Genomic DNA, 27358 nt, shown 5'->3' on the forward strand with positions numbered 1-27358 from the left:
AGCCCTGCTCGCCCTGCCTGCCTGGGCCTCCGTGGGGTTTTCCCATCTGGATACGTCTCGTCTGCCACTCGGGATTTGTGCTCGTCCCTGCCACTCCAGCCTGCCGCTCTAGCCTGCCGTTCCAGCCTGCCGTTCCAGCCTGCTGTTCCGGAGACTCCGGGATCGGCTGCCCAGGGGTTTGTGAAGCCTTTGTTCCATCCCTCCCCAGGATCCCAGGGCACTGGTGCCGCGTGCTCCCCGAGCTCGCGCCCTAGCGCCCCCTGCAGCCGCGGAGGAACCATCGCACCTGCCCTGCTCACCGGGAGCCGCCATCGCCCCCTGCCGGCTGCGAGCGGAACTGCACCCGAGGGGAAATAGCCTGACAGCCGAGAAGGCTGGGACTGGGTTTGTGTGTGCTGTTACTGCCATAGTTGTTGATGTTTTGTTGGACTGGTTATATACATATATATATGTATATAGTAAAGAACTGTTATTCCTATTTCCCACATCTTTGCCTAAAGGCCCTTGATTTCAAAATATAATAACTTAGAGGGAAAAGGGGTTATATCTGCCACTTCAAGGGGGGCTTCTGCCTTCCTTAGCATACACCTGTCTTTCAAAACCGAGACATCAGTGTATAAGGCTCTCCCCGATTCAGGGGAGCATGAGAAGCATGAGGTAATTGCTTGGAAAGTTGCCCAGGACCTCCAATCCAAGGTGGCACAATATGGGCTAGGTTCTGCTGAGGTTATGCAGATAATAAGGGTGATAAATACAGATTTGCTTTCTCCATTTGATATCAGACACTTAGGTAAAATTCTATTTCAACCTATACAATTTACAGTTTTTGAGAAAACCTGGAGAAAGCTGGCCAACAAGGCTGCATTAGCGAATATGCAGCTCCCTGCTGCTGATCCTAGACAGACAGCAGGAGTGGATGCTTTGATGGGGACTGGTCCCTTCTATGATCCCAGTCTACAGGGTAACTTGTCCTCTAGCGTCCTGCAACAAGCTCAACAGGTTGGCATGGCTGCCCTGTTGAAAACCATAGAATTGTCTGCGCTCAGAAAGCGATATACTGAAATAGTTCAAAGGAGATCAGAGTCATTTCTCTCTTTCATAGAGAAAGTTGCTGCTTCTCTCGAGAAGCAGGTTGAGGATGACGGGTTAAGACAGATGTTGTTAAGGCAGTTAGTGAGAGATAACGCAAATGAGGAGTGCAGAAAAATCATAGATGCCTTACCAGGGGATCCTGAGGTAACAGACATGGTCGAAGCCTGCGCTAAGGTGGGATCTGGGAACCAGAGAAGGTCTGCTTTGGCTGCGTTCCTGCAGCCTGTTCACACATCTTCTGATAGTGAACCAAAGCAACCAAAACAGGTGAAGAAACGGAAGCAGCCTAAGCTGAGACAAAAAGAGAACACACCGATCCCCCAGTGCAAGAGGTGTGGCAGACCAGGGCATTGCTCGGGCTACTGTAGATCCCAGACTCATGCCGATGGTCGGCCATTGCCGGGAAACGTCCGCCGGGGTGCAAGGAGGGGGAATTGCTCTCCCATGCAGTCGCTCCCCCAGAGAGTGGCACAGGTACAGGCACAGGCCTACCCAGCCACCCTGGAGACAGCACCCAGGGATCAGACAGCACCCACGGATCAGACGGGTTTGACGTCCACACCGCAGCCTCAGTCGTCTTAGACTCTATCGGTATTTATAAGGTTCCCTTGGATGCATATGGACCCTTAGCCCAGGGATCCAGTGTGATGCTGGTGGGAAAACCTGACGTTGCTCATCAAGGAATCTTAGTGCACTCAGGAGTTATTGACGCTGACTTTAAAGGTCAGATTTGCGCTATGGTCTCCACGCAAAAACCCCCTGTCACTATTCCTGAAAAGACCTGCCTTGCTAAATTAGTGCCTTTTAAGTCTTGTGTCCCCAGGATAGAAAAACAAACTCACGGAGATAACGGCAGTGGATCTACGGGACTTCTGCAGGCCTTCTGGACTGCAGACATTTCTGACCAAAGGCCACAGATGACATGTACCCTGGTCCTGCTGAACGCCCGTCCACCCCGGATTCAGCTTCGAGGTTTGATTGATATGGGTGCTGATGTAACTATCATCTCCTTCTCTGCGTGGCCTCCCTCATGGCCTTTAGCCCCGGTGGGATCGGCCATCGCAGGATTAGGAGGAACCACACAGAGCTATTCAAGCGAACGGCCTGTGATGGTGAAGGACTCAGAGGGGCACACAGGTACGATTAGGCCTTATGTTGCTACCACTTCCCTTAACCTTTGGGGACAGGATGTGTTGGCAGCTTGGGGCGTACAGATTGGGACAAATTTTTAGCAGGGGTCACTGTGCGTAAGGGCATACAGTATCCTACACTGCCTTTGCAATGGTTGATTAACACAGCAATCCGAGTCAGACTCTGCTCAGTTAGTTGAATTAAGGGCTGTTACCATGGCTTTTCAACGATTCTCACAGGAACCTTTGAATTTGGTTACTGACTCTGCTTATGTAGCAGATATCACCCAATGCTTAGATTGTTCACTTCTGAAGGAGGTGAACAATGCAGCTCAGTTTTCGCTGTTGCAAACCTTGTGGTCTGCAATTCAGGCTCGAGTGCATCCGTATTACATTCTGCACATTCGAAGCCACACTGATTTACCAGGTTTTCTAACAGAAGGCAATGCCGGGGCTGACATGCTGGCCAACCCTGTGTGGGTAGGGCCTCAGCCTGACAAAATTGCACAAGCCAAGGCATCGCACGGTTTCTTCCATCAAAGTGCACATACCCTGCAGAAGCAGTTCCATTTAACACCGACCGAGGCGCGCGACATTGTCAGCGCTTGTGCTGACTGTCACGGACTCGCTGCGCCTTTGCCAGCAGGGGTAAACCCCAGAGGGCTAAAAGCCTTGCAGATTTGGCAAACGGATGTAACTCACATCCCAGAATTTGGTCGGCTGAAATATGTGCACGTCTATTGACACTTTCTCCTCGGCTATGTGGGCTACTGCTCACACTGGAGAGAAGGGCCGTGATGTCATTGCCCATTGGAAATTGGCTTTCTCAGTCCTGGGCGTGCCAGCTTCTGTGAAAACCGATAATGGTCCCGCCTACGCCTCGGAGAAGACGCAGCAGTTTTTACACCTATGGGGTGTAGACCATACCTCTGGTATCCCACATTCTCCTACTGGCCAAGCCATTGTCAAACATGTTCATGGTACCTTGAAACGTGTTTTGGACAAAGAGAAAAGGGAAATGCATGGATAAACCCCACAGAGCCGACTAGCAAAAGCTTTGTATACAATTAATCACCTTACAGTACCACAAAATTCAAATAATCCTGTTATTCTGAATCATTTTTCTCTCGTTGCAGTCTGCAGGCGAGACACAACTGCCCCGGGCAAAAGTCTGGGTGTGGAATTTACTCACTAACCAGTGGGAAGGCCCGCATGAGCTTATCGTTTGGGGTCGTGTGTATGCTTGCGTTTCCACAGATACTGGGCTACGGTGGCTACCTTCAAAATGCGTTCGCCCTGACCTACGGCACCAGAGGCAGAACAGGCAACCTCCAAATGATCAGAACGCCAACCATATAAATGAAGACCCGAATGTAGATCATCAGCCTAATGACTCTGCTGATGATGACCAGGATGTCAACCATCAGGCAGATGGTCCTTCTACAAGCAGAGACTTGGATGGTCCTTCCACAAGCAGAGACTGTACTTTAAATTTCTTGCTATGGAGTCAGATAGTTAAAGCCTTAAGGACATATTTAGAATTAATAACTGATGTAGATTTCTATTTAGGATTAATAGTAGAGTTGTTATCTTATAAAACAAAAAGGGGGAATTGTAGATACAAAAATGCTGCTAGTGAGGGTTTTCTTCTTCTTTTCTAAGTCCGTGAGAGATTTTTCTCTCTCACAGAAGAGGTAGCAGGGAATGTAAACAACCAAGCCCCCTGCAACCTTGGAAAGTCTTGTTTATGGTATAGTAGAAAATATTTTGACAATGGATGTTTTAGGATTTTGGCCAATCACCCCCAAGGGGTGGCTGGTCCTTTGTCCAATTAGACTATGAAGAAAAAGTCTATAAAGAGTTTGTTAACTAATTAAATAAATCAATCTTGCTGCACAATTCCTGCCTCCTGGATCTTCTCTCTTCCTCCTCCCTATGGCTGCGGGACATGGTGATATACCGTAGGAACCAGGCCTGCGGTAATACTCCTGGACTGAGTCTAGCGAAGGGTGACAAAGGTAAGGAACCAGAGCATCTCTCTTTGTGTTCAAGAAATGACTGGACGTGACACTTAGTGCTATGGTCTAGTTGACGAGGTGGTGATCAGTCCAAGTTTGGACTCACAGAATCAAAGAATCAATTAGGTTGTGGAAAAGACCTCTGAGATCATCAAGTTAAACCTTTGTCTGAACAACACCATGTCAACTAGACCATAGCACTAAGTGCCACGTCCAGTTCTTTCTTGAACACCTCCAAGGATGGTGACTCCACCACCTCCCTGGGCAGCCTGTTCCAATGCTTGACAACCCTTTCTGTGAAGAAATTCCACCTAACGTCCAGCCTGAACCTCCCCTGGCATAGCTTAAGGCTATGTCCTCTCATCCTGTCACTAGTTACCTGGGAGAAGAGGCCGACCCCCAGCTGTCTGCGACCTCCTTTCAGGTAGTGGTCTCCCTTGATAAGGTCTCCCTTGAGCTTCCTTTTCTCCAGGCTAAATAACCCCAGCTCCCTCAGCCATTCCTCGTAGGACTTGTGCTCTAGACCCTTCACCATATCTGTTGCCCTTCTCTGGACATGCTGCAGCACCTCAATGTCTTTCCTGAACTGAGGGGCCCAGAACTGGACACAGTACTCAAGGTGCGGCCTCAGCAGTGCTGAGAACAGAGGGACAATCACTGCCCTTGTCCTGCTGGCCACACTATTTCTGATACAAGCCAGGATGCCATTGGCCTTCTTGTCTACCCAGACACTGCCGTCTCATGTTCAGGCAGCTGTTGACCAGCACCTGCAGGTCCTTTTCCGCTGGGCTGCTTTCCAGCCACTCTTCCCCCAGCCTGTAGTGCTGCCTGGGGTTGTTGTAGACAAAGCATAGGACCCAGCACTTGGCCTTGTTGAAACTCATACTGTTGGTCTTGGCCCACTGATCCAGCCTGTCCAGATCCCTCTGCAGAACCTTCCTACTCTCCAGATCAACACTCCCACCCAACTTAGTGTCATCTTTGAATTTACTGAGGGTGCACTTAATCCCCTCATCCAGATCATCGATAAAGACATTAAATAGGACTGGGCCCAACACTGATCCCTGGGGGAACACCACTAGTTACCAGATACCATCTGGATGCGGCACCATTCACCACCATTCTCTGAGCCTGGACATCCATCCAGTTCATAACCCAGCAAAGAGTGCACCTGTCCAAGCTGTGGGCTGCCAGCTTTTCCAGGAGAATGCCATGGGAGACAGTATCAAAGGCTTTGCTGAAATCCAGATAGACAACATCCACAGCATTTCCCTCATCTACTAGGTGGGTCACCTGGTCATAAAAGGAGATCAGGTTGGTCAGGCAGGACCGGCCTTTCCTAAACCCATACTGGCTGGGCCGGATCCCCTGGTTGTCCTGTATGTGCCATGTGATTGCACTCAAGATGATTTACTCCATAACTTTCCTGGGCACCAAGGTCAGGCTGACAGACCTGTAGTTTCCAGGATCCTCCTGGCCCTTCTTGTGGATGGGTGTCACATTGGCCAGCTTCCAGTCATCTGGGACCTCCCTGGTTAGCCAGGACTGGTGATAAATGATGGAGAGTGGCTTGGCGAGCTCTTCCGTCAGCTCCGTCAGCACTCTTGGATGAATCCCATCTGGTCCCATAGACTTGTGAGTGTCTAAGTGGCACAGCAGGTCAGTAACTACTTCCTCCTGGGTTGCAGGGGGTCTATTCTGCTCCCAGTTCCTGTCTACCAGCTCAGGGGGCTGGTTGCCCTGAGGATAAGCAGTCTTACTGTTGAGGACTGGGGCAAAGAAGGCATTAAGTACCTCAGCCTTGGTGACAATATTGCCCCCCCCACACATCCAATAAAGAATGGAGGTTTTCCTTGGCCCTCTTTTTGTTGTTTATGTATTTATAGAAACACTTTTTATTGCCTTTCACAGCAGTGGCCAGAATGAGATCTAGTTGAGCTCTCATCTTTCTAATTTTCTTTCTACATGACCTAATGAAATCGTTGTACTCTTCATGAATTGCCTGCCCCTTTTTCCAAAGGTGATACACCCTCTTTTTTCCCCTGAATTCCTGAGAAAGCTCCCTATTCAGCCAGGCCTATCTTCTTCCCCAACAGCTCATCTTTCAGCACATAGGGATGGCCTGCTCCTGTGCCTTAAAGATTTCTTCCTTAAAGTATGTCCAGCCTTCCTGGACACCTTTGTTTTTAAGGGCTTTTTCCCAGGGGACTTTCCGAACCAGTGTTCTGAGTAAGGCAAAGTCCGCCCTCCAGAAGTCCAAAGCAAAGGTTTTGTTGACCCCCTTCCTTACTTCACCTAGTATTGAAAACTATCATTTCATGGTCCCTGTGCCCAAGACAGCCTCTGACCACCCCATCTCCCACCAGCCCTTCTCTGTTCCTAAACAGCAGGTCTAGCCCCTAGTAGGCTAACTCACCACCTGTGTGAGGAATATGAGTAGATGATCTCAGAGGTTTTTTCCAACCTAAATGATTCTGTGATTCTTATGAGGATAGGCTGAGAGAGTTGGGCCTGTTCAGCCTCAAGAAGAGATGACTGAGAGAGCACCTCATCAATGTCTATACGTATCTGAAGGGTGAGTGTCAAGAAGATGGAGCCAGGCTCTTCTCAGTGGTGCCAAGTAATAGGACAAGAGTCAGAAAGCAGAAACTGATGCACAGGAAGTTCCACCTGTGTTACAGTGGGGATACTGTAACACGCATATCAAACAAGGAGTCCGGTGGAAAAGAAATATATATGGACAGATTCTTGATAGATGTTTCAGAGATGTTTATTTCTCCAGCCTCATGGCCGGGATCTGCCGAGGAACTCTTACAATCACCAGACCCAAGGGTCCTTCCCGCACAGGGAAACACAGAACAACCAATGGGGAACGAGGCTGACCAGGGGCCAGGGAAACCCCGTCTCTGTCCCAGGGCCCCTCTCCCAGGGCTACATGGCAGGGGGAGGAGACCCTGACACACCTGAATATGAATAACTTCTTTACTGTGCAGGTGATGGGGCACTGGAACAGATTGTCCAGAGAGGTTGTAGAGTCTCCCTCACTGGAGATATTCAAGAGCCATCTGGATGTAATTCTGTGCAACGTGCTCTAGGATGACTCTGCTTGAGCAGGGAGGTTGGACCAGATGACCCACTGTGATCCCTTCCAACCTGACACATTCTGTGATTCTGTGTCTTAAATTGCTTTCTCATACCTCTACCAGGAATTATTCTCTGTAGAGGCAGATGTCTGTGATATCAGATGTCCTCAAGGTTAAAAAGTATTTTAAGAAGTAATGAAAATGGGAATGTACCTGATTACTGCTGATTTGACACCTTATCCACCTTATCTTAGATTTCAAGTAATGCTTTTTTTTTTTTTTTTAAGAGTGGTATTTAAATTGTGATAGTTTTAAATATCTGAAGACACTTCTACAAATATTTATGGTGTTCTGGTGATTCAGTAAAAGCAGCACAGTTGTAAACAAAGCTATGCTTTTAATCCTTAACTAAATTGGATTACAATGAGATTTTGTTCAAAGGTTCTTCAGAGGAGTTGACATTGTACACAACTTGAGGTTTGATAACACAGTTGCCTAAGTGTTTGTTAATTAATAAGCTCAAAACTTCAGCTTCATGGATGCCAGGCACAAAGTCACATGCCTTTTTTTTAAGGCATATAAAAACATGACAATATATTACAGTATAAACAGTCTTGTTAAGTATACTTCAGTCAATGGAACAGTATAATGGAAGCAAATTCTACTCTGGTGTTGATGTTCTCATTGAATAATTTTCTTCCTCTTCTTCCCTCCCAGCTGCATGGAACAACTTCACTACAGACCAGTTAAGATTGTCTTGAATTTGCTGTATAGGAGACTTGACTTTTGATTTGTGGGCTTGGACTTTTTCTGAACTAAGCAGTTGGATAATACTGAAGTGACAGTTTCTTCCATGTGTTTTGCAAGACACAATAGGCATCATGTAACAGGCTCAGCAAATCATTTACTGATTTTGGAGAGTTTCAGGTTCACTATGTTCTAAATGGTTTTTCATTGTGATGTCCTTGTGTATTTTATCATGAGCTTTGGGAAATATAATTTATATTTTTCAGTTGATAATCTTACAGTTGATATAGGACAGAGGTCTGCTTGGTTGATTGATCTATCTTGAACAGTAACATAATAAATTAACTTCATTGTATTGGATGTCACTCCTGTATTTCAGAGCTTTCAGCCAACACAGCTGCCTTTGCTAAAAGCGCTGCCATGTTAGGTAATTCTGAGGACCACACTGCTCTATCTAGAGCTTTGTCTCAACTTGCAGAGGTTGAGGAGAAGATAGATCAGTTGCATCAAGAACAAGTTTTTGCTGATTTTTATGTCTTCTCAGAACTACTCGGTGACTACATTCGTCTTATTGCTGCAGTAAAAGTAAGTGCTGCTAGGAAAAATGTATAATTTTTGTGTTTAGTGTCACACTTTGCAGTTTGTATATTTAAGGTAAATGACCAAGTTGGATGGGGCTTTGAGCAACCTGATCAAATGGAAGGTGTCCCTGCTCATGGCAGGGGGGTTGGAACTAGATGATCTTTAAGGTTCCTTCCAACCCAAACCATTCTACGATTCTATGAATGTTTGTATGCATTTGCACACTTCATTATGCAGTTAAGACTTCCTGAGTTTTTGCTTGAAATTCCAATCAAGTAAAATTAATAAATCCACGATCAGTTATTCCCATGTTAAAAATTGTTGTGACAAAAAATGGGCATGGATTAATAGGATCCAGACAAAATCTAAATGGTAAATATCTTCTAATTAGATTAATGTTAATACCATACTAGTTAGGATGCTGTACATGCTTTTTTCAAGCTACTGATTTTTACACTATGCTCATAAAATGTTTTCAAGAACATAATTTGGCTATATTAGATAACCAATATTTTCAGTAAATAAGCAACAAATATTGCTTGAAGATTTACATCTCATTAAAGAAAGTATTCAATTTTGGTGTACAGTATAATTAGATTTTGACATGGGGAGGGGTTGCATTGGGTTTATGTGGCAAGGTTTTGGTAGCAGGGGACTACAGGGGTGACCTCTGTGAGAAGAGACCAAGCACAGCTGGTTCCAGACAGCTCCCCAATGGACCCACCATTGGTCAAAATAAAGCCAACCAGCAAAGCTGGTGGTACCTTTGTGAAAACACATTTAAGAAAGGACAAATTGCTGTTCAGCAGTATGTGTGTGTGCGGAGGAAGTGTAAGAAACAATCCTGCAGACACCAAGGTCAGAGAAGAAGGAGAGGGAGGAGGTGCTCCAGGTGCTTGCAGGTATTTCCCTGCAGCCTGTGGAAAGGACCACTCCTGAGCAAGTGGATATGCCCTGAAGAAAGCTTCAGTCCTGGAGAACCCACACGGGAGTAGGCTTCTGACAGGAACTGTGACCTGTGGAGAGGAGCCCACGCAGGAGCAGTCCTTGAAGGACTGCAGCCTGGGGGAAGGACTCATGCTGGAACAGGGAAAAAGTGTGAGGAGGAAGGAGTGTCAGAGAGGAACTATTGTGAACTGACTGCACATCTTCATCTTTCCTGTGTTGTTCAGGCAGGGGGAGGTAGAGGAGTTGGGAATGAAGGAGTGAAGTTGAGCCTGGGAAGAAGGAGGGGAGAGGTGTTTTAGTTTTTGCCTTTGTTTCTCATCATTCTATTCTGGTTTTAATTGTCAGTAAAATAATCTTCCCCAAGTTGAGTCAGTTTTGCCTGTGATGGTAATTGGTAAGTGATCTCCCTGTCCTTATACTGACTCGTGAGCTTCTTTTCATCTTATTTTCTCCCCCTGTCCTGTTGAGGAGAGGGAATGAGAGAGCAGCTGTGGGTGAGTCTGGCAGCCAGCCAAGTGTCAATCCAGGGATGTCTTAGAATTTTATCCAGAAATATCTTTGAACTTGTCAAACTGTTGGGAAAATATTTTTATATTTTATATATATCCACTTGCATTATGTATATAGTTATAGTCTATCAAATACATAATATATAAAAAATGTATACTTTGATTCTACTACCTCCGTCCATTGTTAACAAAAATGTACTGCCAGTTATGCATATAGTCAATGAAAAGGTTTGCTAGAATCTGTATTTAGAGAAGCATTTGGGTATTATAGCATTTTACAGTGGTTGCTTTGGTAGGATTGCGATGGGACAAGGAAAAAATGGTTTGGAGCATCAAGGTGTCTGCTCTAAAGAGGCTTTTGAATACCCTCTTTTATTTTTAGATGGTATTTAGCTGTGCAAGGATGACGTCAAATTAAATCTAAGACACAGTGAAGTTTCTTTTGAGTATACTTGTTCCAGTTTTATCCAGAAATAACTTTTTCTAATAGAAATTTAGACAGCTTTAACAATTGCAATTGCTTAATAAATGCCCATACTTACAGGGAGTGTTTGATCATCGAATGAAATCCTGGCAGAAATGGCAAGATGCTCAGGTCACTTTACAAAAAAAACGTGAAGCTGAGGCAAAGCTCCAACTTGCCAACAGACCTGATAAACTGCAGCAAGCTAAAGATGATATAAAAGAGGTAATGTTGTCAAGTACTAATATTATTCTGTCAGCCAAACTTTTTTTATTGATTCTTTCCCCATTACTGTACTATTTTATACCATTTTTTTTTTCAAATCACATATTAACTATTTTCCGTATTTACTGACATTGTTAAATGGAATTTCTTTAAAATATGAGATGGGTATAATTGTTACCCATTCTGAGATATGTAAGGCAGTCAAATACTGTCTCTAAAGAGTCTGGGAGATGGGAAGAGGGGAACATGAGCAAGTTTAAAAATGATTTTAACTGTTGAAGATGACTTGGATAGTCAGAAGAACATCTCTTGGTTTCTAAAGCTAAAATCTACCTTAAAGGATTAACGGAGAACTGTTCTCATGTTTTGCTTGTGTATATATTTAACTTTTTTTAAATACACATATATTATAATTTCAGTAAAAATCCAAAATGTTGAAGTTTCATAGATTATACATTTTTTTTAACATGCTTCACTAAGGAGATTGAAGAGGTAGGACAGCTTAATTATTTAACATTATTGTATTCTAGTTATGAACCACTATTTTCTCATTAAATAATGGAGAACATCACTGCAGATTTCAATCTCTTATGCACTTTATTTTGTTTGGTTGCCTCATTCTTCACTAACTCAAGTTGCTTTGTTCTTTCTGCACTTCAATATATTTTACATACAGTGTTGAAGTTGCTCATTAACGTGGCTTTCTTATTTTCTTTAAAAACGCCCTTGTTGACTAGGAAAAAAAGTTACTCTTTTGCGACCACATTCTTGCTGGTTGACTCTCTTGACGTCATCCATCCACCACGCAGAAGTGAGCTGGAACTCATTGGCAAAACCAATTCCTGACTCTTTGGATCAGTAGGGAATACTAAATGACCCTTTATTGTCCTTAATATAAAAAGAATTAAAGATTTTGTTCTTGAAGGATTTTTTTCCTACGTTATTGTGTGTTTAGAGAAGCTTGTTAAGTAAACCCAGAATTTGAATATGCTGGCAGAAAATTATTGCTTCCACTGAAATATATTCAGAGTTGCTGAATTCTTTAATAGTAGTCCTTTTGACAAAGATATTGAAAAGTGGAAGCCTATCCAGCTTGAGCTTCATCTGTGATTCAGTTCCTTTGTGCAGATAAAAGGTACAAGAGTAGTCCTCAAAACAGCATATAAAACAAGGGGGTGATTTTTCCTTGTCAGAAACTGTAAGATGGCAAAATCTCTGAAGTCTTGGGCACCTCTAAGATGCTGTAATACGAAGGCACAAGTTATTTTAAAGCAGTCTTAATCTCTCTTTCCTAGACTGAATTTTATATAGTTTTAGTTATTAGCTAACTCTCTAGGCTGTGCACATATTAATGTTTCCCTGAAGCACATCGTGTTATGACTTATTGCATAGCTCCATAAATGTACATCTGAAAAGACATTAAGAGAATTTTGAATAAATACAGACTAAATGCATAAATATCTCAAGATATTTATTTGAATAGATGTTCATTACATATCACAACAGTAAGATAGCACGGCACCACAAAATGCTCTTGTGATTAAATAGCACCACTAGATTGCTTGCAGGAATATATTATATTGGTGCATGTTGCTTCCTGGCTGCATTTTCTCTGAGGAAGATAGCTGTTACCAGATCTATTAGCTCCCATAATTCAGTTAGTATATTAACAGATACAGTTTCATTTTTATAATTTCTGTTAGCATGTATATGTCTGAAGTGTCAGGATGATAGCTTTTTTCATAATATACTTACACAGATGGTTTAAATTTAGCAATATAATAGTTACATAAAGGCAGGAGCAAAGGAAGGTCTAGTAATAATAAGATAATACAGCTGGTGATGCTTTCTTAATTGTGTAGCTGGATGTCTTTTGACATAAAATAAGGATAAACATGACCAAGTGTTGTGTTTTGTAGTGTTGATATTAATGCCTTGTTCCCAGTATGGCAAAACCCTACAAGCAACTTCACTTCCTCTAAATTTTCCTTCTGTGCTCTTACCTGCATTTCTTTCTTCTTTTTTTTTTTTAATTCCTGCTGTCTCTTAAACAATCCCCACTGAGCAAGAGAGTTTGTGTTTTGGCTTGCCTAAACAACATACATTCTGACCAATAAACACATCCCTGTTAGCTTGTCATCTGCAGGAGAAATATGGCAAAAATAACCATTTACTTGACCATAGGTGGGGATGAAGATTTGTTATATTTTCTCTCCTCTCTCCAGATGCAGAGGGGAGTGAGCAGCTTTTGTGGGTGCCTGGTATCTGGCCAGTGTTCAAGCCACGACACAAGGCAGCAAGTAATATAGTAACCATGGACTTCAGGAGAGCTAACTTTAGCCTTTTCAGGGAACTTATTGGAAGAATCCCACGGTGTACCAGGGCATCTCATCCCCCCACAAGACCTTATCTGTTGTTTGTTAACCGGTCAGATAACTCAAACAGGACAAGCTGTCTTGTAGTGAGTTATATTGGTGCCATGGAGCTAACAACAGTCTGACATCTCCCAACTGCCAATAAACATCTTACTGTTGAAGTGAGATCTGGGAAGATAAGCTGGATTTCTGACTGACAGACACCTCATTTTACAAACTATAAAAGCCACATGAAACTTTCACAAAGCAGAAATCTTCTATACATTTTCCTGGAAATGTGTGGAGTTTCTACCATGAGTAGGGATGCCTGATTTACACTTACTCCCCAGAGGTTAAGTGAAAAGACTCTGTGTACACTATTGCTATTTCGGTGGTAAGTTACATGGAACTCCTAATCAATACTATTTACTTTGCTAGCTTTAATACAGGTACCTTGATATCATGCACTGTTTTATGTTATGCTGTAATCTACTGGTAGTTCTTTCATTTTAATCTGTGTAGTAAGTAATTCTGATTAAGATTTTTCATCTGTTACCTCTTGTCTAATAAATAATTCATTTTTATAAATAAATCTGATTTGCCATCATTAGACCACATCATTAGGCCAGAGTGATTCCTTACATTTAAACTGTTGCCAAATCTGAGGCTAAGCCAGAGCTTGTCTGAAGCTTCCACTCGTGCCGTGACACATGGGAACAAGCCCTGCAGGGAAAAGAGGTCCAAGAGAGTTGGTTGGTATTCAAGGATCACTTCTTCCAGGCAAAGAAATAAGGGGCAAGAGACCTGCATGGATGAATAAAGAACTCCTGTCATTACACAAGCATAAGCAGGAAACACAGAGGAGATGGAAGCCTGGACAGGTCACTTGGAGTGAATATAGAGAGGTTGTCAGAGTAAGTAGAAATGAGACAAAGGCCAACACGCATCTGGAATTAAATCTGGGCAAAGATGTCAAGGACAGCAAGATGGGTTTCTTCAAATACATCAGTAACAAAAGGAAAACAAAGGATAATATGGACCTGTTACTAAATGGAGGCAGGACCCTGGTAACAGAGGACACAGAGAAGGCAGAGTTACTGAATGCCTTCTTTGCCTTCACTGACAAAACCAGCCCTCAGGGATCTCTGACCCAGGAGATCAGGGTAAAGGAATCTTGGAAGGAAGACTTTCCCTTTGTCAAGGAGGATTGGGTCAGAGAACACCTAGGCAAACTTGACATCCACAAGTCCATGGGCCCTGACAGGATGCATCCAACACTGCTGAGCAAGCTGGTGGACATCATAGCAAGGCCACTCATGATCATCTTTGGAAGGTCATGGCAATCAGGAAAGGTGCCTGAGGACTGGAAGTAAGTGAATGGCACTTCAGTCTTCAAAAAGGGCAAGAAGGAGAACCCAGGGAACAACCATCCAGTCAGCCTCACATCAATTCCTGGAAAGGTGATGGAGTGCCTCATTCGGGAGCCATCTCTCCACATGGATGACAAGAAAGTGATCAGGAGTAGTCACCATAGACTCACTAAAGGGCAATCGTGCTTGACCAACATGATTGCCTTCTACAATGAAACAACTACCTGGATGGATGAGGGGAAAGCAGTGGGTATTGTCTACCTCAACTTCAGCAAGGTTTTCAACACTGTCTCTCACAGTATACTCATAGGCAAATTCAGGAAGTGTGGACTGGATGAGTAGACAGTGAGGTGGATTGAGAACTGGCTGAATGGCAGATTCCAGAGGGTTGTAATTGGTGGCACAGGGCCTACTTGGAGGCCTGTCAATAGCCTCCAGGTTCAATAGGTTCAGTACCGGGCCCAGTATTGTTATTCATCAATGACTTGGACAAAGGGACAGATGACTCCTCAGCAAGTTCGATGACAACACAAAACTGGGAGGAGTGGCCAATACCCCAGAGGGTTGTGCAGCCCTTCAGAAGGACCTCAACAGGTTGGAGAGACAGGCAGAAAAGAACTGTCTGAAATTCAACAAATGCAAGTACAGTCTTGTACCTTGGGAGGAATAACCCCATGCACCAGTTCAGGCTGGGGGCTGACCTGCTGGAAAGCAGCTCAGTGGAGAAGGGGCCTGATGGATAATAAGCAGTCCATGAGCCAGCAGTGTGCCCTTGTGGCCAAGAAGGCCAATGGTATCCTGGCATGCATTAGGAAGAGCATTGCCAGCGGGTCGAAGGAGGTGATTTTGCCCCTCTGCTCAGCCCTGGTGAGGTGCATCTAGTGCTGTGTCCAGTTCTGGGCTCCTCAGTACAAGAGAGACATCTCTTTTCCAGGCTGAATAATCCCAATTCTCTTATCCTTTCCTCATAGGAAAAGTGCTCCATCCCTCTAATCAACTTGGTGGCCTTCCTTTGGACCCACTCCAATGGGTCGATGTCCTTACTGCACTGGGGACTCCAGAGCTGGATGCAGCACTCCAGGTGGGGTCTCACCAGAATGGAGTAGTAGAGGGGCAGAATCACCTCCCTCACCCTGCTGCCCACACTGCTTTGGATGCAACCCAGGATACAAATGGCTTTCTGGGCACCAAGTGCACATTGCCGGCTCACGTACAGCCTCTCCTCCACCAGCACCCTCAAGTCCTTTTCAGCAGGGCTGCTCTTGATTTGTTCATCCCCCAGCCTGTATTGATACTGGGGGTTGCCCTGACCCAGGTGAAGCACCTTGTCCTTTAGTTTGACCAGCAGGTCCCTACTCAGCCATGCTGGTTTCTTGCCTTCCGTGCTCAATTTCTTGCTACTAGGGAGTGCTGGCTCTTGTGCTCTATGGACAACGTCTTTAAAGATCTGCCAGCTCTGTTCTACTCCCTTGACCCTGAGAGCAGTCTCCCAGGGGATCCTATTGACTATCTCATTGAAGAGCTGGAAGTTTGCTTTCCTTTCAGTTCAGGGGCCTAAATTTACTCCTTACCTGACCCATATCCTTCAGGACTGCAAACTCCACTAGTGCATGATCACTGCAGCCCAGGTTGCCGCCAATCTTGATATCCCCGATTAGCTAACTTGTGTTGGTGACCAATGCATCCACTATCACATCCCCTCTGGTAGGGCTGTCTATTACCTGGATCAGGAAGTTATCCTCCATGCATTCCAGGAGTCTTTTGGATTGTGTACAGCTCACCATGCTACGTTTACAGCAGATGTCAGGGTGGCTGAAGTCCACCAGCAGGACAAGGGCCTGTAAGCATGATACCTCCTGTAGCTGGAGCAAGAAGGCTTCATCAACAGGTTCCCCTTGACTGGGCAGCCTGTAGTAGACACCAACCACAAGGTGCCCTTTGTTGCCTTGGTCTTATTCTGACCCACAGGTTTCCAACCCACAACTCTTCACACTCAATCTACCTCTTGATGTAGAGGGAAACCCATCTGCCTCTCCTTCCTCTCCCATCTCTTTTGAACAGCCTGTAGCTATCAATGGTCGCACTCCAGTCATTGGATTCATCCCACCAAGTTTCAGTAATTGCAACAAGGCCATAACTTTCTAGCAACACAGTGGCTTCCAGCTCCTCCTGTTTGTTGCCCATGCTGTGTGCATTGGTGTAAAGGCACCTCAGCTGGGCTGTCAGCCATGTCGCCTTCCTAGAGGAACACCCCTTCATTCCTGTGAGATATTTCCCTGGTGTTTCCCTGTTGGCTGTTGCCTCAGGAATCCCTGGCTCATCTCTGTAAGACTTCAAGTGTGCTTCAGTGTGACCAGCACATTTCAGAGTCACCAGCAGAGGGCCCTCACTAGCACCCTGTTCCTCTAATCTTTGCTTCTCATCCCACAGCTTGCCAGGGACAAGGCCTGATATTGTCCCACTCCCCTAGCCCATCTAGTTTAAAGCCCTGCAAATGAGCCCCTCTAGTTCCCGGGCAAAGACTCTCCTCCCTTGCTGAGAACGGTGAATCCCATCTAATGCCAGCATGCACAGTGCTGTGTAGGCCATTCCACTATCAAAAACCCCAAAATGTTGGCAGTGACACCAGCTGCGAAGCCACGTATTAATAGACAGCCCATCTGTTTCTTCCAATGTTGCTGCCTTCAACTGGAAGTATAGAGAAGAATATAAATTGTGCCCCAGATTCCCTTACCAACCATCCCAAGGCCCTGAAATCCTTTCTGACTGCCCTCAGACTGTGTTGCCACTTCATCACCCCCTACATGAAAGATCAGTAATGGATAGTATTACAGCTGGTGAGGGGTCAGTAGCTCTGACCAAGGAAGCTGTGACCAGTCTGGAAAGATGATCCCAAAAGGAATCACCTTTCTGAGGCCTGGTGTCTTCCCTCAGCTGCTAGCTAGGAGGGCCTGTGCAGAAGCTGTCAGCTCTTTAGTGATTGTCAGCTCGTGATTTCAGCTCAGCTCTGCAGGGCAGCCTCCAGGCCAGACCAGAGAGAGACGAGAGGCCCGTGTAGCTGTTCCGCACAAGGTAGCTTTATTGGTCCATACTCCAGCGAAGGGGAGGCCAGGGATGGGCTCTCTCTGCCCTCGCAGGGGCAGAGGGCTAGCTTTATAGGGATACAGGGGGTGGGTGTAAGAGGGTAAAGGCCAATGGGCTACAAAGGATCTGCGTAGGGTCTCCCAGAGGATTCTGGGTTTGTCTTCTTCTCGCCGTAACTGAAAAAGTGGTTGCCTTTCCAGGGGAGTTCTGCTGGAAGATTTGAGCAATCTCCTTATCTCAGCAGATGTCCCTCCAGGGCAGTGGCTGGGCATACCCCACAGGTAGTATATACAATATTATATAATGTCCATCAGGGGTCTGTATTAGGACCAGTGACATTAATGACATAGACAAAGATAGAGTGCACCCTCAGTAAATTTGCAGATGACACCAAGGTAAGTGGTGTGGTTGACACACCTGAAGGACGGGATGCCATCCAGAGGGACCTGGACAAGCTCGAGAAGTGGCCCATAGAATTCTCATGAGGTTTAACAAGACCAACTGCAAGATGCTGCACCTGGGTCAGAGCAACCCCCAGTATCAATACAGGCTGGGGGATGAACAAATCAAAAGCAGCCCTGCTGAAAAGGACTTGAGGGTGCTGGTGGAGAAGAGGCTGGACATGAGCCGGCAATGTGCACTTGGTGCCCAGAAAGCCATTTGTATCCTGGGTTGCATCCAAAGCAGTGTGGGCAGCAGGGTGAGGGAGGTGATTCTGCCCCTCTACTACTCCACTCTGGTGAGACCCCACCTGGAGTGCTGCATCCAGCTCTAGAGTCCCCAGTGCAGTAAGGACATCGACCCATTGGAGTGGGTCCAAAGGAAGGCCACCAAGTTGATTAGAGGGATGGAGCACTTTTCCTATGAGGAAAGGATAAGAGAATTGGGTTTGTTCAGCCTGAAAAGGAGAAGGCTTCAACGTGACCTATTTGTGGCCTTCCAGTATCTGAAGGGAGCCTACAAGAAAAATGGAGAGGGACTTTTAACAAGAGCATGTAGTGACAGGACATTTGAGAATGGTCTCAAACTAAAAGAGAATAGGTATAGATTAGATATTAAGAAAAAATTCTTTACTTTGATAGTGGTGAGGCATTGGAACTGGTTGCCTAGAGAAGTTGTGGATGCCCCATCCCTGGAAATGTCAAGGCCAGGCTGGATAGAGCTCTAAGCAACCTGGTCTAGTATAAGGTGTCCCTATTCTTGGTAGGGGGGGTTGGAACTAGATGATCTTTAAGGTCCCTTCCAACCCAGGCCATTCTATGATTCTATAATAGCTCAAATACAAAAAAGATGGAGCTTCCCTCCACAGACAGAATCTGTGTAGCACGCCATGAGAGAAACACATCTGAGGTGCATCTGTTGCTGCATGATCACAGGGTTCCCACCATCTGAAGAGACATAAGATTTGCTCTTTTTATTCTTAGTAAAACGGCTATTTTATTAAGCCATTTGCTTTTGGGCCTTTCTTACTGAGATCCAGAAAGAACACATGAATATGTATATGAACTGACCTTTTAAAAATCACTTTTAGTCATATTAGACCTGCAGTGCAGTACGTCAGATGCTTTCACAGCTGAATGCTGCTTGAATTTGAAAAACTGTCTTCCATAATAAAACTCAAACTCATTAAATCATTTATCCATCTTTTCTGTATTCCATTCACTTGCAACAATCTGGCTGCTAACATCTTACTTCTGCCTGGATCCCATCAATATTCAGTCCAGCCACCTTTCTTCTTAATTTAATATTTTCTAGCCAAAGGGGAATCTGCTTTCCTAAAATATATATTCCAGATGGCCCTACAGCTACAAAAAGCTGGTTTCGTTATACTGAAGCTATATAACCAAATTAAAAATAAAGCTTTCTTGTACTAGTAAAGTGTTCCTAGCTTTTGTAGATCACAAGATCAGGTAATAGAAATACAAAACTAATAGGATTATCACTGAATTCCTAATTATTCTCCATTTCTCTTGAGGCTGTTTTAGAGAGTTTGCAAAGTAATCAATAAACTTGCTTATGACACAGTTAGAATGTAAGTTTAAATATATGCAAATATAAATTTGCTAAGTTAAGAACAAAGGTAATGGGCACATGTATATACTTATCTAGATAAAGCAGCCCAGAACTAAATGCTATGAAGTTTATTTCAAAATAATTACATCAGGGTACAAACAAAGATAAGATTAGGAATGTATTCAAAGCAGACTTCCAACTGACTCACTAATAGGAAAAGCATTAGCATTGAGAAGAAGTATTTAAAATCATGTTTTGTCACAATATATTCTAAACATTACATCTCCTTTCTTGAATAGTACATGCTTCTACACCTGTAATTGTGACAGTAACCATAATTCATGTGTAGGAAAAATAGGATGTAGAAAACCAACATCAAAGCAGTGACTGATCAAGAATTAAAAATAAGTGTCATTGACTGATTACTTATCAAAACTTTCATACATCTCTCTCCAAAACATCCAGTATTGTTAAACATTAGAGCTCAAATCTTAGCCTAGTGAAATGCCAAGACTGATCCCATATGTCAGTTTCTCACCTTTTTTTTTAATAATAAAAAAAAGTCTTTTAATAAATAGAAATACCCTCCAGCTTGCAATATGATCTGAATTATCAGTCTTCATAATTGTAAAAAAGGACTGGGACAACTATAAATGGCTATGCAGTAGAAAACAAGTCTTTAACTTGCCTAGTGTTTTTAGACACACACAAAGTTGAATATTATTACATAACAAGCCATGCTCTATTACCATCAATGGAACAAGTTATTAAGTAGCTAATACTGCCACACTATGCAGCGACAGTACATATCACAGACAAACCTGTATTTAGTAATCAAACTTAACTAGAGTCCCACAAGAAAAAATCCTGTACATCACTGGCAAAATCTTAAGACATTTAAATTTAACTTTTCTACCAAATAAGCTTCTCAAACTGACATTGTTTTAGTATGTAATTCTTAATAGATCCATTAAAAAAATATGTATTATCAAGAGTGTAATAAAGTGTTTACTGCTCAGATGACAACACACAAATTTGGTGAAAAAAATCCCCAATTTTAATTTACTATTAAATTTAAACAAGACTCATCCACCCCTAAGAGAAGTCACATATCACATTAATTTCCCTAATAAACAAGATTAAATCTTCTACTTCCAGTTCAAAAAGAAAAGGCTATCCTAAAAAACAGTTTTACAGTAATATTCAAGCAGTAGGTAGGTGTGTTAACAGCAGTAGAACAAATTTTGGACAAAAGTTTTGCTCAGCTGTTTTACCTTTTATAGTATGCCACTTTTCTTGCAAATTATTTCAAGTTCATAAATGACAGTATATTGCAGAAGATCATAGGACTTCAATTAAATAGGTGATCATTGAACCCAATAAAGAATGATTGACAAAGACTAGCAATACTCCTAATATCCAAAGGAAAATATTACTTAATGAATTTTTCAGAAAGTATATCTTCAGCAGGTTGAACAATGGCTAAGATTTACAATATTAAATTGCTTAAGCTTAAAATCAGAATTTCCATTGCAAGGGCACTGCTTCATATTTCCTTATAGATATGGAAATTACCTTTTACAGCATAAAAAGCTTTTCCTCCTCACAAAAGCACACCCCTTTAAGTCTAAGAAGAAAAGAGTCTATGCAGTCACATTAGAAGAAGAAAAAAAAAAAAGCAGTTACCAGCAAAGAAGTCTTCTCTATCATCATCTGGCATGGCTTCTGCTGGCTTTGGACCATTAGAGTTTGTGCTGAGGTCTTTTGTAGGAAGACTTGCTGGCTCTGGAGATGAAGAACTTGACTGTTTAAAAAAAAGTGAAATAGCAGAGAACCAGTTGTCACATATCAGCATATAAGTCTTGCAATAAACATTCTTTCATTTCAAAGAAACAAGCAAGATGTACAGAAAGTAAGCCCAGTCAGCTATTTCCATTTCCTACAAAAAGAATGAACAAAGGATACAAACTAGTCAGCTGCTCTTTGTCAGGAAAAAAAAAACCCAAACCATTTCCTCAAGTTTCATTTACATTAAAAACTGCTACAGAAATATCTAGAATAAGCTTGATAGCATTCTGAATGTAGTTTAATTATGAAGGTCTTTTTGGAAAGGCTTATATTTAGATTTTGTTTAGTAATTTTTTCTATGTAGAAAAAGTCTCTAAGTGCTTCTTACTAGTTTTTTTTACTGTTCATAATATACATGAAATTTATATTTTGTTGGAACAAAGGTAAGTTAACAAAATCTCCTCTTACAAAACAAATGCTAACACTGAAGCTATTTGGAAGAATTATTAGCAGTTTTACAGCTTTTCCACTGCTTAACTTAGCCAAATTATAGGTAAAAACAGAACAGCATGTCTTCTGTCAGGGGCAAAAAGAATGAAAGGGGAAAAAAAAAAGGGGGGGGGGGGAAGGGGGAAAAAAAGGGGGGAAAAAGGAGGGGGGCAAGAACAGAAATTAATCATGCAAAAAGCAAGGTAACAGCTCCAAGATTAAAACAGTTAGGAACTCTCTTAAAGCACCATTAACCTTCACATAAATTGGATTTGGACCTCACTGTCACCTGCCATACTCTCCTCTTAGTTAATCAGCAAACAAACATATGATCAGGATTAAGTCATCTCTATTTTCATTTTAATAGAGCTGCCATTGCCATTTAGAAACAGCTACTTTATGAATATTATAGGACTACAGCAACACTCAAATGCATAAGTTTAATTAGACCCACACCATGTCAATCATTCTTCTCCGGACTAAGGTGCCCTGTACACTTAAACAATCTAGCTTTAAGATAGGGAGAAGTTCAAACTCAATCTTCATGGCCTCTTCCTTCCAAATTTGCTAGAAATTCACAAGAGCAGGGTTCTTTCCTAGGCACTCTATTTGATTAAAAGTAAAAACATGCTTTGTCTTCAAAGTGCCTCTTGGAGCAAGGAGGCTACCCTTTGCTACTTAACTACTTTCTTCCAAATAAACTGACCACAAAAGCAAAGCAGCACAACAGAGCTGTCAACCAAACCACTCAATATGGAGGAAGTGCATTTCTTCACCTTTTTTTCCCAGCTACAGAAGTTTTCAGTAACTATTTTTAATAATTAAGATGAGAACTTTTCATTGTTAGACTGTGGCTTAGGCATTAATTCTATCACATCTTAGGGGTTTAATTCAAGAGCACATCAATAAAGAAATTATTTATGTTTTATTGGTTTTTCTGAAAGTACAAAACAAGACTCCAATAATACACCCTGTACCACACACAGATATGCTTAAGTCCTATTAAAACAGTTCTTGACAACTGCAGGTGAACAAATCACATATATTATTCCTTTACAGTATTTTTCCACAATTTTTTGTAGCATTGCACAAATTATCTATAAAAATTAAAAAAAAAAACAAACCAACATTTTTAAACTACTTCAGAGAATGCAAGTGTCTTTGAAAAACACAGTTAAGAGCCTCTTAGTGATGTGACAGACAACAGAGCAAAATAGAAATACACAGTGATCCTATCATCAGGGGCAGGAAACTCTTCAGGAAGAGGAAGACATACAATTTTCTTTTTAAATGGTTAACTGTGTACAGGGCAAACAAAGTTTTTCCATATGAGCCTAGCAGGGGTGAAACATGGCTACAACTTAGAAAAAAGTTCCCACTTTAATGAAGATATGAGCATTTTTCAGAACTAGGAAGTATTTACATATTCAGTTGTAATGGAGTTTACTTATTAGACTCCTAACATGGAAAGCAAGAGTGATTTATAGATGCATTCACTACACAATTTTAGGTCTTTCAGACTCTCGATTTCTCTGAGCAATTGCAGGTGTGATACTTGAAAAAAAGACTTTTCCGTGGTTTGGTTTTGGGATTTTTTTTTTAACAGGAAAAAGACCTGAGAGGAACAACCGAGTCCACGCAGGGCTGAGGGCCCCAGAGGGCCCCTAGCGAGGTAACTCTCCCCAACAAATGACAAGGGCCAAGGAGCCGCCGCTCCCAGAAAAGAGGGCAACAGCTGGAGGCCGAGATGGGGTGGGAAGGGACTCCCGGTAATCGGAGAGAGCCCCCTGGGCACCTGCACCGTCACACTCCACCAAAGGGGTCTGGGCAACGACTGGGCCCCGCACTAACAGACTGCGCCAGGGAAGGAGAGAGGGCGGCTGTAGGACAGGCGGGTTCTCACCTCCAAAGTGGATACGGGGCTAGCAAAGACGTTCTTGCCATCCTCCACCACCCCGAAGTCAGCGGGACGTGCAACCGCCATCTTCCTCTTCAGCCTGGGTCATCAGTCCCACCCTCTCACGTGACACCTTGACCCCGCCTCCTCGCAACACGTGATCGAAAACACTAGGAAGGGAAGGAGGGGGGAAAGGGTAGTACGCATGTCTATATCGTCACAGCTCCTTGTCTTTCCTGCTGCTGTAGGGGGAGTATCGCCGCGATTTGACTGGAATGGTGCTAGCCTCTCGCATTGTTGGGGTCGTGTGTATTCGTCTTCCTTCTTCCTTCTCCGCGGTCTCTCCTAGTAGGGCAAGACGGGAACGGAGAACTAGGGGGAGAGGAAGAGGGTTGTGAGTGTAAGTGCCTGTGCTTGCTGAAGGCTGCCCGCAGGCTCCATCGTGGGGGGGTTGCACACTGGCAGAACAATTTTTCGACCTTGCCCGGGGTGGGCTCTGTGGAAGCACTGGGATGGCTGTGTACCTGCCTACGCCTGACTGGGATTAATTTACCTGGTATGACCAAACCTGTAGATGTAAATTCCTGCATCAATTGGGTTATACCATTACTAGTACAGCACTGCAAGCAACTTGCCCAGCTTTTGGTTTCCTTCCCCTTCCTACAAAAGGAGACAGCTGTAGGTGCACCATGTTAGGGCATCTAGATAAAGTGAGAAGCTAGATGTTTGCTGGTAGCTGTGATTTGAAATTGTTACTGTGAAAAAAAAAATTAATAACACTAGTAATTTTAGTCTAGATCCAACAAAGCTTTCCTTCCCATAAAACACAAAGTCTGTGTTCCAAAGTATTTGTATTTTAGAAATTTCATGTCACAAAAATTTTGAAACTGGCCTGTGCTAACTGAGGAGAGAGGCTAGGACACAAAGTATGGAATTATAAGGGTTATTATTTTATTCATGTGTGTGAGGTAGCCCATTCAAACTGGTGTCATGGTTTAACACTGGCCAAATGCCAGGCACCCATGAAAGTCCCTCGCTCACCCTCACCTGCCACAGCTGGGGAGAGGAGAGAAAAATTTAATGAAGGCTTCATGAGTTGAGATAAGGATCAAGAGAAAAACGCTCCAAGGGCAAAACAGGCTCAACTTAGAGGTATAAAGTGAATTTATTACTAACAAAGTCAGAGGACGATAATGAGAAGTAAAATAAGCCCTTAAAAACACCTTTTCTTCCCCCAGCCCCTCCCTCCTTCCCACCAATACTGCAGGGGACAGGGCATGGGGGTTTGGTCAGTTCGTCACCCGAGGTTTTCTTCCGCTTGGCTCAGGGAGAGAAGTCATTCCCCTGCTATGCCGTGGGGTCCCTTCCCAGGGAGACCGTTCTCCGTGAACTTCTCCAACGTGGTTCCAATCTCACAAGCAGCAGTCCTCCCAAAATGTGGGAGTGTGTCTTGTTTGGTTCAGTCCGGGTCTCCCCTTTGGGTTTCGTGTTACTGTACCATCCCAGTTTATACCCTCCTGGTTTCGTGTTCATAACCCTGCTTTCTCTATTTGTCTCCTCCCAGACCCCTGCCAATTGCTCCGGCACCCCTCCCAAGCTTCTAGAAAGTTCTGGCAGGGGCGTCGAGTGATTGGTCTTGGGGGGAGGATCCCTCCCTTCCTTTCCCAAGATAGGTTCCCTTGTGTGTCCCTCATCCCGCAGACCCGTCCTTCTCCTTCCCTGATTCGATGCCGTTGTCATCCCCCCCCTGTCACCACCCCTCATAAAACCCCTGGCAGGCGCGTTCAGGGTTGCTCATTGCTGGACACCCCCGAGGGGCGAGGTCCCCTGTTCGGAGACACAATAAACCTTCCGGATTTCATCCACAATTGAGCCTGCCTCCTTCTTCCACCACCTGCCTCTACTGGCCCCGGTCCTGTGGAAGGACCCACAAGCCAGACCTCTGGTCTCCTGGATTCCGGAGGCTAGCCCCCGCAGCCTGCTGTGTCCAGAGCTGACCGGGCAAAGTGGGAACTGCTCCAAAAAGGACGCAGAGGCACCAAAAGTGCTGTGGTATGGGACACTCTTCTGTGGGGTGCAGTCCTCCAAAGACAGGCTGCTCCAGCCTGGAAGCAGGGGCCCCCCTCTCTACTGGGTCTCCCACCAGATTACAGCCTCCTCCAGGCATCCACCTGCTCTGGCATGAGCACCTCCCCCACAGGCTGCGGGTGGATCTCTGCATCCCCCGTGGACCCATGGGCTGCAGGGGGACAGCTGCTTCACCATTGTCTGCACCACAGCCTGCAGAGGAATGTCAGCTCTGGCGCATGGAGCACCTCCTCCCCCTCCTTCTCCACTGACCTTGGTGTCTCCATGTTGTTTCCCTCACATGTTCTTACCTCCTTCTCTTCTCTGGCTCGGAGAAAACTGTGCCCCACTTTGTTTTGATTTTCTTCTTAAATATGTTATCACAGAGGCATTACCAATGTCTCTAATTGGCCCAGCTTTGGCCAGCGCTATGTCTGTCTTGGTTTGAAAGACAGGTGTCTGCTAAGGAAGGCAGGAGCCTCTCTTGGAATGGCAGATGCGACCCCCCTTCCCTCTGAGTTATTATAATTTTGAAATCAAGAGGCTTTTAGGCAAAGATATGGGAAATAGGAATAACAGTTCTTTATTATTAAATATCTATATGTGTATAACAAGTCAAACAAACAACAATAACTATGGCAGTAACAGCAAACAATCACAAACCCAGTCTCAGCCTTCTCGGCTGTCAGGCCCTTTCCCCTTGGGTGCAGTTCCGGTCACAGCCGGCAGGGGTGCTGGCGGCTCCTGGTGAGCAGGGCAGGTGCGGTGGTTCCCCCGCGGCTGCAGGGGGCGCTCCGGAGCGAGCTCGGGGAGCACACAGCACCGGTGGCCTGGGATCCCGGGGAGGGACGGAACAAAGGCTTCACAAACCCCTGGGCAGCCGATCCCGGTGTCCGGCCGGACCCTCGGGAACAGCAGGATGGAACGGCAGGGACGAGCACAAATCCCGGGTGGCAGACGAGATGTATCCAAACAGGGAACCCCCCGGAGGTCTGGGCAGGCAGGGCGAGCAGGGCTACAACACAGCAAAGGCTCGAAGTAACGACGGGACAGGGCGGCCACAGCCCAGCTCCCAGCGGGGCAGGGAAGGCGGGCTGGGGATCCTGGATTTTCTCCAGCAGAAGGAAAAGGCAGCCCAAGAAAGCAGCCCCTCTCTCTGTCCAAATGCCGACTGACCGACTGTCCACACACCCAGGTGAAACAAAAGAGTCACCAGATGCACCCCACCCTCTGTAGCCACCGCTTTTGTTTTTCTTAAATACCCAGAAATTTGTCCCCCTAGCAACACGTATGGGGAAAATTCCTTTAACAGAAAAAAAAACCCAGGAGAGCTCCTAAAACCCCAACAATGTCCGTCTCGAGAGCCCTCAGGGTTTGGCTCTGCCAGATATGGTGGAAGCTTCTTGCAGCTTCTCACAGAAGCCACCTCTGTGGCCCCCTTGCTACCAAAAACCAGGCCATGCTAAACAAACACAACTGGGCAGCCCAAATGTGTTTTA

The 27358-nt window shown here is 44.5% G+C and overlaps 1 protein-coding gene across 1 annotated transcript in view; it reads right to left on the reverse strand.

The window, feature by feature from the left end:
• The window catches only part of LOC309584620 (sorting nexin-2-like), a 140201-nt gene extending 116270 nt beyond the window's left edge, over window positions 1-23931 (reverse strand). Inside the window, exons 1-2 of the mRNA XM_082300745.1 lie at window positions 23799-23931; window positions 21305-21422 (exon numbers count right to left, since the gene is read on the reverse strand). Coding sequence (XP_082156871.1) covers window positions 21305-21422; window positions 23799-23879 — 199 coding nt within the window. The 5' untranslated portion in view covers window positions 23880-23931. The remainder of the gene's footprint in view (window positions 1-21304; window positions 21423-23798) is intronic.
• Between the last annotated feature and the right edge of the window lie 3427 nt (window positions 23932-27358).

This window comes from Coloeus monedula, assembly GCF_965178545.1.
Source record: "Coloeus monedula genome assembly, chromosome: W".
NCBI lineage: Eukaryota > Metazoa > Chordata > Aves > Passeriformes > Corvidae > Coloeus > Coloeus monedula.